At 55.3% G+C, this 11611-nt stretch overlaps 1 protein-coding gene across 1 annotated transcript; it reads right to left on the bottom strand.

Moving 5' to 3' along the window:
• Positions 1 to 274: 274 nt before the first annotated feature.
• LOC118259778 (olfactory receptor 52B2-like) lies at positions 275 to 1249 on the bottom strand. Its single transcript, XM_035569541.1, has one exon. The coding sequence runs from the start codon at positions 1247 to 1249 to the stop codon at positions 275 to 277; it is 975 nt and encodes a 324-aa protein (XP_035425434.1).
• Positions 1250 to 11611: the final 10362 nt, after the last annotated feature.

Raw genomic sequence — 11611 nt, forward strand, 5'->3', positions numbered from 1 at the left:
GGCAACGGTAAATGAGCAAGCACGAGTCTTGATGCTCCTCACCTGACCTGTTTGCCCCAGTCTCTGCCAGATGGAGCACTCAGGGTCAGCATCTTTAGGAGAAACCAATAGCAACGAACAGGCTGATGAGCCAAGCTCATGTTTCCAGAAACCCCATCACCCTCAGCTTCTCCAGAACCTCTTAGGCAAGTCTGTTCCTCCAGGGCGAGAAGAGCAGCTGCTCCTGGCCCTGCAGTCCAGACCCCATCCTGCATCCCCCTTCCTTCTGCCACGCTCAGCAGTGGCCCCCCCTGCTGGGACAGGAGCACTGCCCAGCGGGGCAGAGGAGGCGGACCACGCGCTCCCGGATCGGCCGCGTCCTCACCCCGTACACGATGGGGTTGAGCATTGGTGGGACCACCACGTAGAGGTTGGCCAGGAGGATGTGAACATGACCTGGGATGTGGTGGCCGAAGCGGTGTGTGAGGAAGGAGAAGAAGGCGGGCATGTAGAACATGAGGATCACGCAGAGGTGGGAGCCGCAGGTGCTCAGGGTTTTGAGACGGGCCTCTGGGGATGGCAGCCGGAAGATAGCCCTGAGGATGAGCACGTACGAGACAGCAATGAGCACGACATCCAGGCCGGAGGAGAGAAGCGCCGTCGTCAGCCCATACCAGACGTTGGCTCTTATGTCAGCGCAGGCCAGGCGGGCGATGCCCATGTGCTCACAGTAGGTGTGGGGCATGATGTTGTGCCCGCAGTAGGGCAGCCGCTTCAGCAGGAAGATGGGTGGAAACATGATGCAGAAGCCCCGGACCACAGCAGTCACTGCTATCTTCCCAATCACTGAGGGCGTTAATGTGGTTGAGTACCGCAGGGGGTCACAGACAGCAACATAGCGGTCGAATGCCATAGCCAGCAGGACAGACGACTCCACAATGAAGCTGAAGTGGGTGAAGAACATCTGAGTAATGCAGGCATCAAATGAAATTTCTCTGGCACTGAACCAGAAGATTGCCAGCATCTTGGGCACTGTCGTGGTTGAAAGCATGAGGTCAGAAACAGCCAGCATCGCGAGGAATAGGTACATGGGCTCATGGAGGCTCCTCTCCGTGATGATGATGAAGAGGAGGACGGAGTTGCTGAACACTGCAGTGATGTACATCAGACAGAAGGGGACAGAGATCCAGATGTGGGACTCCTCCATGCCTGGGATGCCTGTCAGGACGAAGGTGATGGGATCAAAGCTGCTTTCGTTGAGCTCATACATGGTGCTGCTGTGCCCACTGTCAGTATGATTCTGCTATCTATGAGAAAGACAACAGGATAAATGCCTGGCAAGCCAGGTGTTGCTGGCAAGCCAGCAACATGCTGCAGGCCAGCCCATGCCCACATCCAGACATGTTAAAAACAGTGCATGCAATGTCCTAATTGCAACTGAGCCGTTCATGATGCCAGGGCCTCACTTGGTGCATTTCGCTGTATGGATGGATTTATTCGTTATTCCCCATCAACCCTGATGAACTGTGTCTGCAAGAAAAACATCTCTGTCCCTCCTCTTGCACTGCGCAACAGGCCAGGTCCTATATATCTCTACTTTATACACTATCACAAAAAGGCTTGTAAAGTCACCATTATTTGCCTAGTCACAGCCAGTGGGCTATGTTCAGCTTTATTGTAGTGTGTGTTTCTTCAGGCAGACAAACTAATAGTGTCTTGATATGTTCAGATCAGTGACCAGTTCATTTCTGAGAACTCCTTGTAGAAACTGTTAAAACTGGCATAAAAACTGTACTAGCTCCAACATGGCTAGGTGTCTTGGGTGTGACTGACATACAACATGACATGCCCCTCGAACTTCTACCGGACTTGTTTCTCCCCGAATTTCCACCCGTAGAAGCATGTTTGTCTATTTGCAAATGATGCAAAGTGCTTTGTTTTTTAAACAAGAGTGCCTCCTGCTCATCCCACGGGGATTACAGAGCCAAAAACAGCAGACGAGGCCCTGGACAACCTGATCTAGTGGGTGGCATCCCTGCCCATGGCAGGCAGGTTGGAACTAGACGATCATTAAGGTTCTATGAAAACTGATTTGATTTGGACCAAAGCTAAACCTTCCATCTTCAGACACACTTGCAGACAGCTTTGTTTTTATTCCAGCTGTGGGTATCTGAGTGCATGACATGTTGGTATTTCTCAGCATTTTCATGAAGAAGGGAAGTTGTCCTCTATGAGCCAGAAGTCCAATGAAAGCATCATACACTATAGAGACCTCCAGCACATCATGAATATTTATCCAAATACTTCTTCCATTACTGAAGTCACGTAGAATCATAGAATGGTTTGGGTTGGAAGGGACCTTAAAGATCATCTAATTCCAACCCCCCTGCCATGAGCAGGGACACCTCCCACTAGATCAGGTTGCTCACAGCCTCACCCAACCTGGCCTTGAGCACTTCTTGTGACGGGGCTTCCACAGCTTCTCCGGGCAACCTGTGCCAGTGCCTCACCACTCTCATGGCAAAGAGTTTCTTCCTTATATCTAATCTAAACCTACCCTTTTTTAGTTTTGTTTAAAGCTAATCCCCCTTGTCTTATCACTATGCTCCCTGACAAGAAGTCCCTCCCCAGCTTTCCAGTAGCTCCCTTTAGGTATTAGAAGGTTGTTACAAGGTCTCCCCGGAGCCTTCTCTTCTCCAGGCTGAATAACCCCAACTTCCTCACCCTGTCTTTGTAGGAGAGGTGCTCCAGCCCCTTGATCATCTTTGCAGCCTCCTCTGGACTCGTTCTAATACATCCATGTCCTTCCGGTGCAGGGGGCCCCAGAACTGAACACGCTAATAACTCAACAGAGACAGATAAAGATAGGCTAGATCTAGAATAGTAAATTAAATGAACCTGGGAACATTCCTGGGCACCAAAAGCCTGCTGGTGCCTGAATGCATATGGTCAAAGCAGTTCAGCGAGCCCTTACGCCTCCCCTTCCGGTGATAGGGAAACAGATTTCTCTCACCTGCCAATTTACTGCCTCTGGTTCTTTCCAAACAGGAATGCGGTGCCCCAGGCGCCGATGTTAGCACAAAGCAGTTCACCCCAGCAGCCCCAGCACGAGTGGGGAGCTCAGCCCCAATAGGCACGGGGCAGCAGGGGGACCTTCCCCATCCTGAGCTGCAGCAGGAGCATCAGCCTAGCAGCTTGTGGGCATTTAAACTGCATGTGAATTAAAGATTAACCACAGGTAACGCTCTTGAGGTGAGTCAAGACATTTCCTGCTTCTCCATCATTTGCATTGCGAGTGTTTCCATGCTCTTCCTGCCCAGGCACAGGCTGCATCGCAGGCTGACAGCAGAGCCGGCCGCGTGCCTACAGCCAGGGAGCTGGTGCCCAGGTCATGTTGTGTCCCCCATGGAGCAGCCGCTGTCTTGTGCTGGTGAAACCTCCCAAAACAGGCTCTGAGTTCTGCCTCCCATGCCCCATGCCTCTGTGGGAGGGGTTCCTCCCTCAGGCTCCAGCCCTTGGTCAATGATCTACAAAAGCCTGAGAGTGGCTCCAAGCACCAAGCTGGCTTGATCACATTGCAAAACAGCAAAGGCTGCAGAGATTTCTGCCCAGGTTGAACTGCTGGACTGAACTAGCACTAACTGGAAACCCAGAAACACCAGGACTGCATAATTTATAATACACCATTACTGCAAAGTCATTTTTAAAGTACGTGATGGTTGCGAAGAAGGAACTGGAACAACAGCTCTGTTCAAAGGATGCAAAAAAAAAAAATAATAAAAGATTATTTGAAAGTCAGATATTGCCTGCAACCAACATGTCAAAGATCCATCAACGCTGCAGAAAAATGGGTCTGAACTCATAGGACTCTATGAACTGATTATTTCTTTCCACCAAGAACCAAAGCAAAATGATTCAGAATAATTGTATTTTTTTGGATGAAATCAAGGAATATGAATTCTTGGCCCTGCAGTGAAACATTCATCATTCAGCGATGCCTTGCTCTGTTTCACTGCTGTGGTGTCTCAGGCTCAGAACAAAAGGTAACCAGGGTGGGCAGGCAGCTGGGAGCTGCCTCCGGTGTGTCAGCGGTCGCACGGCGCAGGTCTCCTGCCTCCAGCAAGCTGCCCGGCCCGGCCACAGCCCGTGCTGCATGAGCTGCGCGCCTCATCCACCCAGAGAACACCCAGAAAGCTCCGGGTGCTGTGCACGCCATCAGTAATGCCTCGCTTAGTCCTGCCCAAGTTGCTGCTGGAGTTTGCTCAGGAAGAGGGGTCTGCTCCTAAAGCACTGCAGCAATTCCCTGTTTGGGCAGGGGCTTCCAGGAACACCATGGCTGGGAGGGGTCGGCCCTGCCAGGCAGGGCTGTGCTGCCGCTGGCTGCTGCTGGCCCCTGGGCGTGGGGATAGGGGCACCGAGAACCTCCCGCCACGTCCCAGCTGCTGCCCTGCTCTGTGCCGGACCACAGCGTGTGGCGACCGAGGACGTCCCAAGGAGACCCCGTTTCTGCAGGAATGCTCCAAGGCTCCTGAACAGCTCAGTGTCTGGAAGGGCTTGTGCCAGCAATGTGCCGGTTCCCGCTGGCTGCTCTGGTAACGCTGATCACTCTCCCATCAGACCATGCCTTGCATCTTGGAACCTGCACATGCAGGAGTTCTTCCAAGCCCATGTGGCAGGTTCATCTTACCAGTGCATGTTTTCTAATTTCCTTTTATTTCTCTCCCTGTGGTTTCTACAGAATAAAGCTGGGCAAAGCTGTTCAGCCCGAAAGCGCAGGGCTTGTGAGGAAGAGCCATGCCAATTCCCGGCTCCTGGAAATGGGCAGTCGGCACACAGAGAGCACAGCACCTGCCCAGCCCCGTGGCAGCACTGTCCCCCTGCTAGCCCAGGTCACTGTGGCTGTTTTGAGCCCTGTAGGGGAGAGCCCCTGGGGGATGCTTCTTTCGCCTTCCCCTCTGGTGTCTTCCTCCTGCCATGAGCAGCAGGGTCTGCAGGCCCCTCGAGAACCCAGGTGCTGTGTCAGACCCTGGCAGTTTGGAGGGATGATCGCACCAGGCAGAGGTGACACAGGCGCGTGCTGCAAAGCCACACCTGAAAATGCTTGCTTACAGACCTGTGGGCAACCTGCAGACTCACGCAAAGAACTTTAGTATGCTGTTCAGTGAAGTAATGTGGTAGAAAGATTAAGAAAAACCAAACTAAGTTTGTTTTCACCCAGTTCATAATATAATTGTTAAATATCTTGCTCGGCAGGTATTGCGGACTCCACAGCAGCAGGGGGACTCAAAACAAAGCTACAGAAGCAGTCGTCACCTGAGCTCTGATCGCAGTGGAGAGTTCTGGATGGGCAGCAGTGTCTCATCCTACAGGGCAGTGCAGGAACGTGATGTGGGCATGGGGGGCCGGATGCAGTGCTGCACCCCAGCTCATCCCACCCGGTGCCTGGGGCAGATCCTGGCACGGCACCTGCAGCCAGACCTTTTTGGCCGTGCTTGCTGGGCACTGGAGGACATTTCTCTGCATCACTGGCAATGCAGATTTGCAGCTCTTGCACATTCCTGTGCACTTATCACTGGTGTAGACACACAGCCAGGAGGAAATGTGCTCATGAGCATGGCTCTGGGGTCCCAGTTTTCAAAAAATTCCTGCAGACAAACAGCTTCTTCCCTGCTATGTACCTCTTGCTGTCACCAGGCTGGGGCAGGGGTGACAAGTGCAGCATCGCCAGCAGCTCAGCTGCAGCACCAAGCAGCCACTCCCCTGCAGTGCCAGCCATGGAGCGCGGGGCCTGAGGACGCTGAGGCACAGACACCCCCGGCCCCTCGCTGGTGCACCACTGGGGAGCACTTGTGCAAAACAAATGCCACCGTCCCCTTCCTTGGAGCACATTCCAAACCCACCGCACGCCTTGGTTGTACCCAGGGCCCATTTCCTGTTGTGGTGCTCTGAAATAAAGCCCCTGATGAGCTGTCCCAGGCAGGCAGCTCCTTACGCAAACCTGGCAGGCTCAGCTGGTGCCCGCTGTGCTGCGCTGAGGGATGTTGGCTGATGAAGCTGCCACATAATAGAAACAGGCCCTGCTTCTGCCATACCTGCTGTGGGGAATCTCTTCCAGTTCCAGAGCTTGGTTCACAGCCCTTTAATTCAGGAGGAACTTTGGCCCCCCACCCAGCACGATGTGCTCTGAACACCTTCTCCGCACCCTGCAGCACTCCCAGCAGCAAAGCACGGAGCTTGCCCACGCAGCCACAGCCCTCCTGCCCCAGAGGGTCTTTGGGCTGGCCCCGCAGAGAGGGCAGCGATGAGAGTGCTCGGGGGTGCATGAGACATCGCCTAGTTGCAGCAGGAGCCTCGAGAGGCTGCTTGCACCCAGTCTGCTGCACCCGGTCTGCTGCATGCCTGCTTTGGGCTGTTGCTGTCAAAGTTTGTGGAGAAAGCTCCGTGCTCACTCCTCAAGGGTTGGAACAGGCACAGGGCAGCAATGTGGCCCGCTGGAAACCCTGCTAACTCCCAAGTGCCTTGGGAACATGCTGTGGATTTTTCATAGAATCATAGAATGGCTTGGGTTGGGAGGGACCTCAAAGATCATCCAGTTCCAGCCCCCCTGCCATGGGCAGGGACACCTCCCACCAGATCAGGTTGCTCACAGCCTCATCCAACCTGGCCTTGAGCACTTCTAGGGATGGGGCATCCACAGCTTCTCTGGGCAACCTGTGCCAGTGCCTCACCACTCTCATGGTAAAGAATTTCTTCCTTATGTGTAATCTAAATCTACCCTCTTTTAGTTTAAAACCATTACTCCTTACCCTGTCAGTACTGTCCCTGATTTCTGGATGCTCTCTTTACAGAAGGAGCGACAAGCAGATGGTGAGGTGCACAGTCTGGGGACAAGGCTCCACAGAGCACAGGTGAGGTTGTTGCCTCCTTGGGATGTGGCCAGTCTGGGATTCCCCCTCATCCCTCCCATGCCCGGGTCCAGTCGATGTCCCTGCTTACTGCTTCCCTGCGGATGGAGCCTGGGCAGACTGAGACCTTGCACAGCCTGCAGACGTGTGGATGGTGGTAACATCGGAGCCTCTGCAGCTCCTCTGGTGCACTGAGCTTTGCAGAGGCCATCAGCTGGCGTCACGCTGGGGGAACCACGGCCCTTCCAGCCTTGCCAGGGCTGAGCAGAGTGGGGCTGTGCGCCCAGCTTCCTCCCCAAAACCTTGGCATCACGAAGCAAGAGTTTCACCTTAAAACCCCTTTATCTTTGGTGGGATCTTCCAGGGCAGAAAAAGAATATGTCCTGCTTATCACTCTTTGTCTGAAGGGCTTTATTGCCAGAGAAGACAGCACTTGAGTAGTGCCCTGCATGGACATCGACCCACCCCATCCCTTCAGGGCCCTTTTCCCCCCGCCAGGCACCTCTCCTCCCCAGCCAGGTAATGCCTCCCCATGGCTTTGGGGTGGAGGGGAGGCGCTGGGCTCCTGGGAGGGCAGTAGCAGGTCACAACAAACACAGTAGTCATGGAAATTTTCAAAGGGACTCACGCCCAGAATTAGAAAAAATGCTTTTGTCTCTCTTCATATGCATTGTGCATTTCAACATGCATCACTCAGATTCCCCTCACTCCTCATTTTAGGAAGGAATTTGCGTTATGCCAAGCTAACTATGGCACAAGTTGGGTTTCCTCCAGGGTGGGTATCAGTCTCTTCTACAGCCAGTAACAACAGCTGCCCTTCCTGAGCTGCCATTTCCCAGTGGAGAGCGAGCACCAGAGCACCGCAGTCGGAGGGGCGTGCTGCTGCTGCACCACAAACAGGCGAGCTCTGCCTCTCCTGCCCCAGACACGTCCATCTGCCAGCCGCCTGCTCTACAGACACTGGCTCCCGATGCTCTGTGCCAGCAGCTGCAGAAGAGCAAGTGGCCAGGAGTCCTGGAACAGCCCCCACCTGCCCAGCCGTTCTGCATCCCACACCCTCGTGGGCACGGGAAGGGTGCCCAGCACCAAGACAGGGGGCCCTGGGCCCAGCCTGGAGCCCGGGAGGTGCCCTCTGGGCCCCAGGCAGCACTGCTGTGCCGGGCGGGCGCCGGAGCCCTGGCACAGGCTGCCCGGAGAGGGGCTGGGGGCTCCTCCGCGGGGTCTCCAGCAGCCGCCGGGACGTGGGGCTGGGCGAGCGGCTCTGCGGGGCCCTGCTGGGGCAGGGGGCGAGCAGCGGCACCCAGGGGTGCCTCCAAGCAGTCTGGGATTCTGTGGGGCTGCTCCTGGGGACAGTGCTCCCTGCTCCAAAATCCAGCACCGTGGGGATAGAGGATGGGGCAAGGGCAAGGGTCAGGGCCCTGGAACAGATGATGCCCAGAGGGTGAGCACACAGGGGAGGCCCCGTGTCCCCTGCTGTCCCTGCATGGGTCATGCACAGGGACATCTGTGGGGCCCCTTGCGTCTAGTCCACAAGGGGCTTGGCCAAGAGCGGGGCAGAAGAGCTGCTCTGTAAGTGCTGCAGCCTCTGGAGCCGGCACCGTGCGTACCAGTCTGGAAAAACGCTGAGTGCTCAGGAGAGTGGACTCTAGAGGTCTCTGCGAGGTAAGAAATGCCGCAGAGCCAGCAGCCCGTGGAGACCCGCGGCCCAAGCTCAGGGACGGACCCTGCTGCAGTGGGACCATGGCAGTGGAGGCTCCAGCCGAGATGCAGTGCTGCAGTGGGGGACTAGAAGAGAGGGTGAGGGAGCTCCACAGCCTGGCATGACATGGGGACACCAGCCCCCAGGACATGATGGGTTTCCAAGGCACATACATCCTGGTGCAGGCCCTGCTTGGACCCTCGTACTCCTCGCTGGGATACCTCAGGTGTGCAGAACATGTTGCAGTGAGCTCTGACTCGTCAGACTTTGGAAGCAGCCTGTGAGCACTGCCACAGCTCTTCAGCTTCCAGCCCGGCTGCTCTATACTGCTCCCTGATGGCATGGCACAACCTCACACAGGGGCATGCATGTTGACCAGTGAAGGTCTGCACCTGGCTTGGGCCCCAGGTGGTTCAGACGTCTCCTGGGGGCTGCCTGTGATGCACCGGAGCATCTCTGCAGCCCCATGGGCTGTGCCCAGGGCAGTGGCCAGCCTGGGGGCACAGCACCTACCAGGAGGCCCCACTCTACTGCTCCCACTTCACATCCCCCCACCTTCACTGCAGCTTCACCCCACAGCAGGGCTGTGGGGACAGGAGCAGGCCCGGCAGCTTGAGAGCAAGGAGGACGAGGAGGACAGACAGGCTTGGCACAGTCCATGCTCCCTGCCCGAGATCGGCAGCCTCACCTGCTCGCTTTCCCAGGCAGGGCTCAGCTGGTTCTCACCAGCTACACTAACACAGCTCATTGTTTGGAAGGATTTTTAATTATTACTATTTATTGCACAGTCTTTTTTCCTCCCAGCACCTGCAACTCACAAGGCAGGGACAGCAGGTGTGTGACGCTTTCCTTCCCACTCCATGGTGCACCATGAGCACAGAAATCATGACACTGCCCTGGATGAGACTTGGTCCCTCTGCTGTGGCACAGCCCCAGCTAAGGAGAACCCCACTGGGTTGATGCTGGTGCTTTTGATGTTTCTTTTACACGCTTTTGCTAGAGGGAGGGGAATCATTCACACCAGAAAAGATGCTCAGGAGGAGCCCCGTCTCCTGCTCCAACACCAAAGCTGGGCTTTACTGTTCTGGGGAGCAACGCTGAAATCCTCACTCAGTGCTTGCCCAAACGCACAGTGTTTGTTTTATGTTTGTCTTTTCAACTACAGAAACTCACTGAGCGACCACTAGTATGTATTTAACCTTTAAGTGTTTTCTCCATGGAAGAAGAACACAGTAAGCGAGGGGAGGCAGAACATGATGCTCACAGCTCATAATAGCTCAGCAGCAAACACTGCACATCCTTGAGGTCAAGAGAACAAAGATGCAGAGAAACAACAGCACTGGTTCTCCAGAGATGCTATTTTTGCTTTCAGGATCATCTTCCCTATGAGAGCTTTGCCTGCACGAGGTGGAGAGCATGCAGCGAGAGCAAGCAGACACTGGGTTGGAGGGCAGGGCTGTAACCAGCAGAAGTTCAGTCTGTTCTGACCTCGGCACTCACAAACTGCCATGGCACGTTTATCACCACCCTTACCACGAGCTGCAAAGGTACAAAACAGCAGTCGTGCACTATCAAAAGCAGCCAACTGATGACACGAAGCTTTGATTCACGCAGCACCAGCAAAGCATCACACAGTGGCACCGTCCCTCACCTACATGGGTGCTGTGGCCATGGCTGCATCTGCCTCTTCCTCCCCTTCTGCCATTAATCTCACTCTTGCACACGCCTGCAGATAAGTCTGTCCTCCTCCCAGCAGAGCCCAACGCAGCCAGGAGCCACAGAGAGCCGAGGGCAAGGCTGAGCTGCTGGACCCCGTCCCCAGGCAGCACCGAGGCTTGCCTTCTGCATGCTTTACTGGCAGCCGCTGTGTGAGCAGCCCCTGAGCAGGGGATCAGAGCAGGACAGCTCTGCAGGGGTCCCCAGTGGCAGCAGGGCACCGGATTGCCCTGCCGCTGTCAGAGCTGCAGCCCTGCCCCAGTCCCAGCCTGGGGCCAGCTCTGCCCGGCAGTAGCAGAGGGGTAGAAGGAGCATCCCCTGCCCATCTGTTGCTGGGGCTTTTCAGCCTGGAGAAGAGAAGGCTCCAGAGGGACCTCATTGCAACCTTTCAGTACTTGAAAGGGACTTATAAAAAAGATGGTAAGCAATTCTTTGCTCAAAATGATAATTACAAGACTAGGGAGAAAGGTTTTAAACTAAAAGAGGGGAGATTTAGATTAGAGGTTAGGAGATAATTCTTCACTCAGAGAGTGGTGAGGCAGTGGCACAGGTTGCCCAGAGAGGTTGTGGATGCCCCATCCCTGGAGGTGTTCAAGGCCAGGTTGGACGAGGCCCTGAGCAACCTGATCTGGTGGGTGGTGTCCCTGCCCATGGCAGGGGGGTTGGAACTAGATGATCTTTAAGGTCCCTTCCAACCCAAGCCATTCTATGATTCTATGACCTGTGGGGCTGAGGCGTCACTGAGGCCATCACCCTGCCCGGAGACATCAGGGTCTCACAGCAGGTGATTCCAGCTCTTCCTCCCAGCGCCGAGATGCATGGGGATGCTCTTGGGCAAGCTGCAAGCATGGCACACCAGGCAGTGAATGCAGGACCTGTTCCTGAAAAGGGTTTGCACATGGCCAGGGCTGAGCTTCAGCTGCTCACACTCACCAGCAGTGTTCCTCTGCCAAGCCCAGGCAGCTCATCCTCTCCTGATCATTATCAAGAGCAGAGGGGGAGCACACCCATGCTCGTGCCCTCAGGGGCTCGGAACCATGAGCTCCCCAGGCTCAGCACATTGCAGAAGCACAGTTTATTAGCAATCACAAGGCCGAGCACGGAGCTGGAGGCCAGCCTGCAGAAGCCCCTCACTCAGCATCAGGCTCCAGAGCAGGACCAGCCCCGCACCATGTGCCCTGCCTCGCCTCCACTGCACCACCCCTGCAGGCACAGCTAGGGACAATATTTCCTCTGTGTGTAAAAGCATCAGTTCCTCTGCCACAAACCTGCTTTGAGGGAGTTTCATCTCACTGCCCCACTCTCTATAGCA

Source organism: Cygnus atratus, chromosome 1 (genome assembly GCF_013377495.2).
Source record: "Cygnus atratus isolate AKBS03 ecotype Queensland, Australia chromosome 1, CAtr_DNAZoo_HiC_assembly, whole genome shotgun sequence".
Taxonomy (NCBI): domain Eukaryota; kingdom Metazoa; phylum Chordata; class Aves; order Anseriformes; family Anatidae; genus Cygnus; species Cygnus atratus.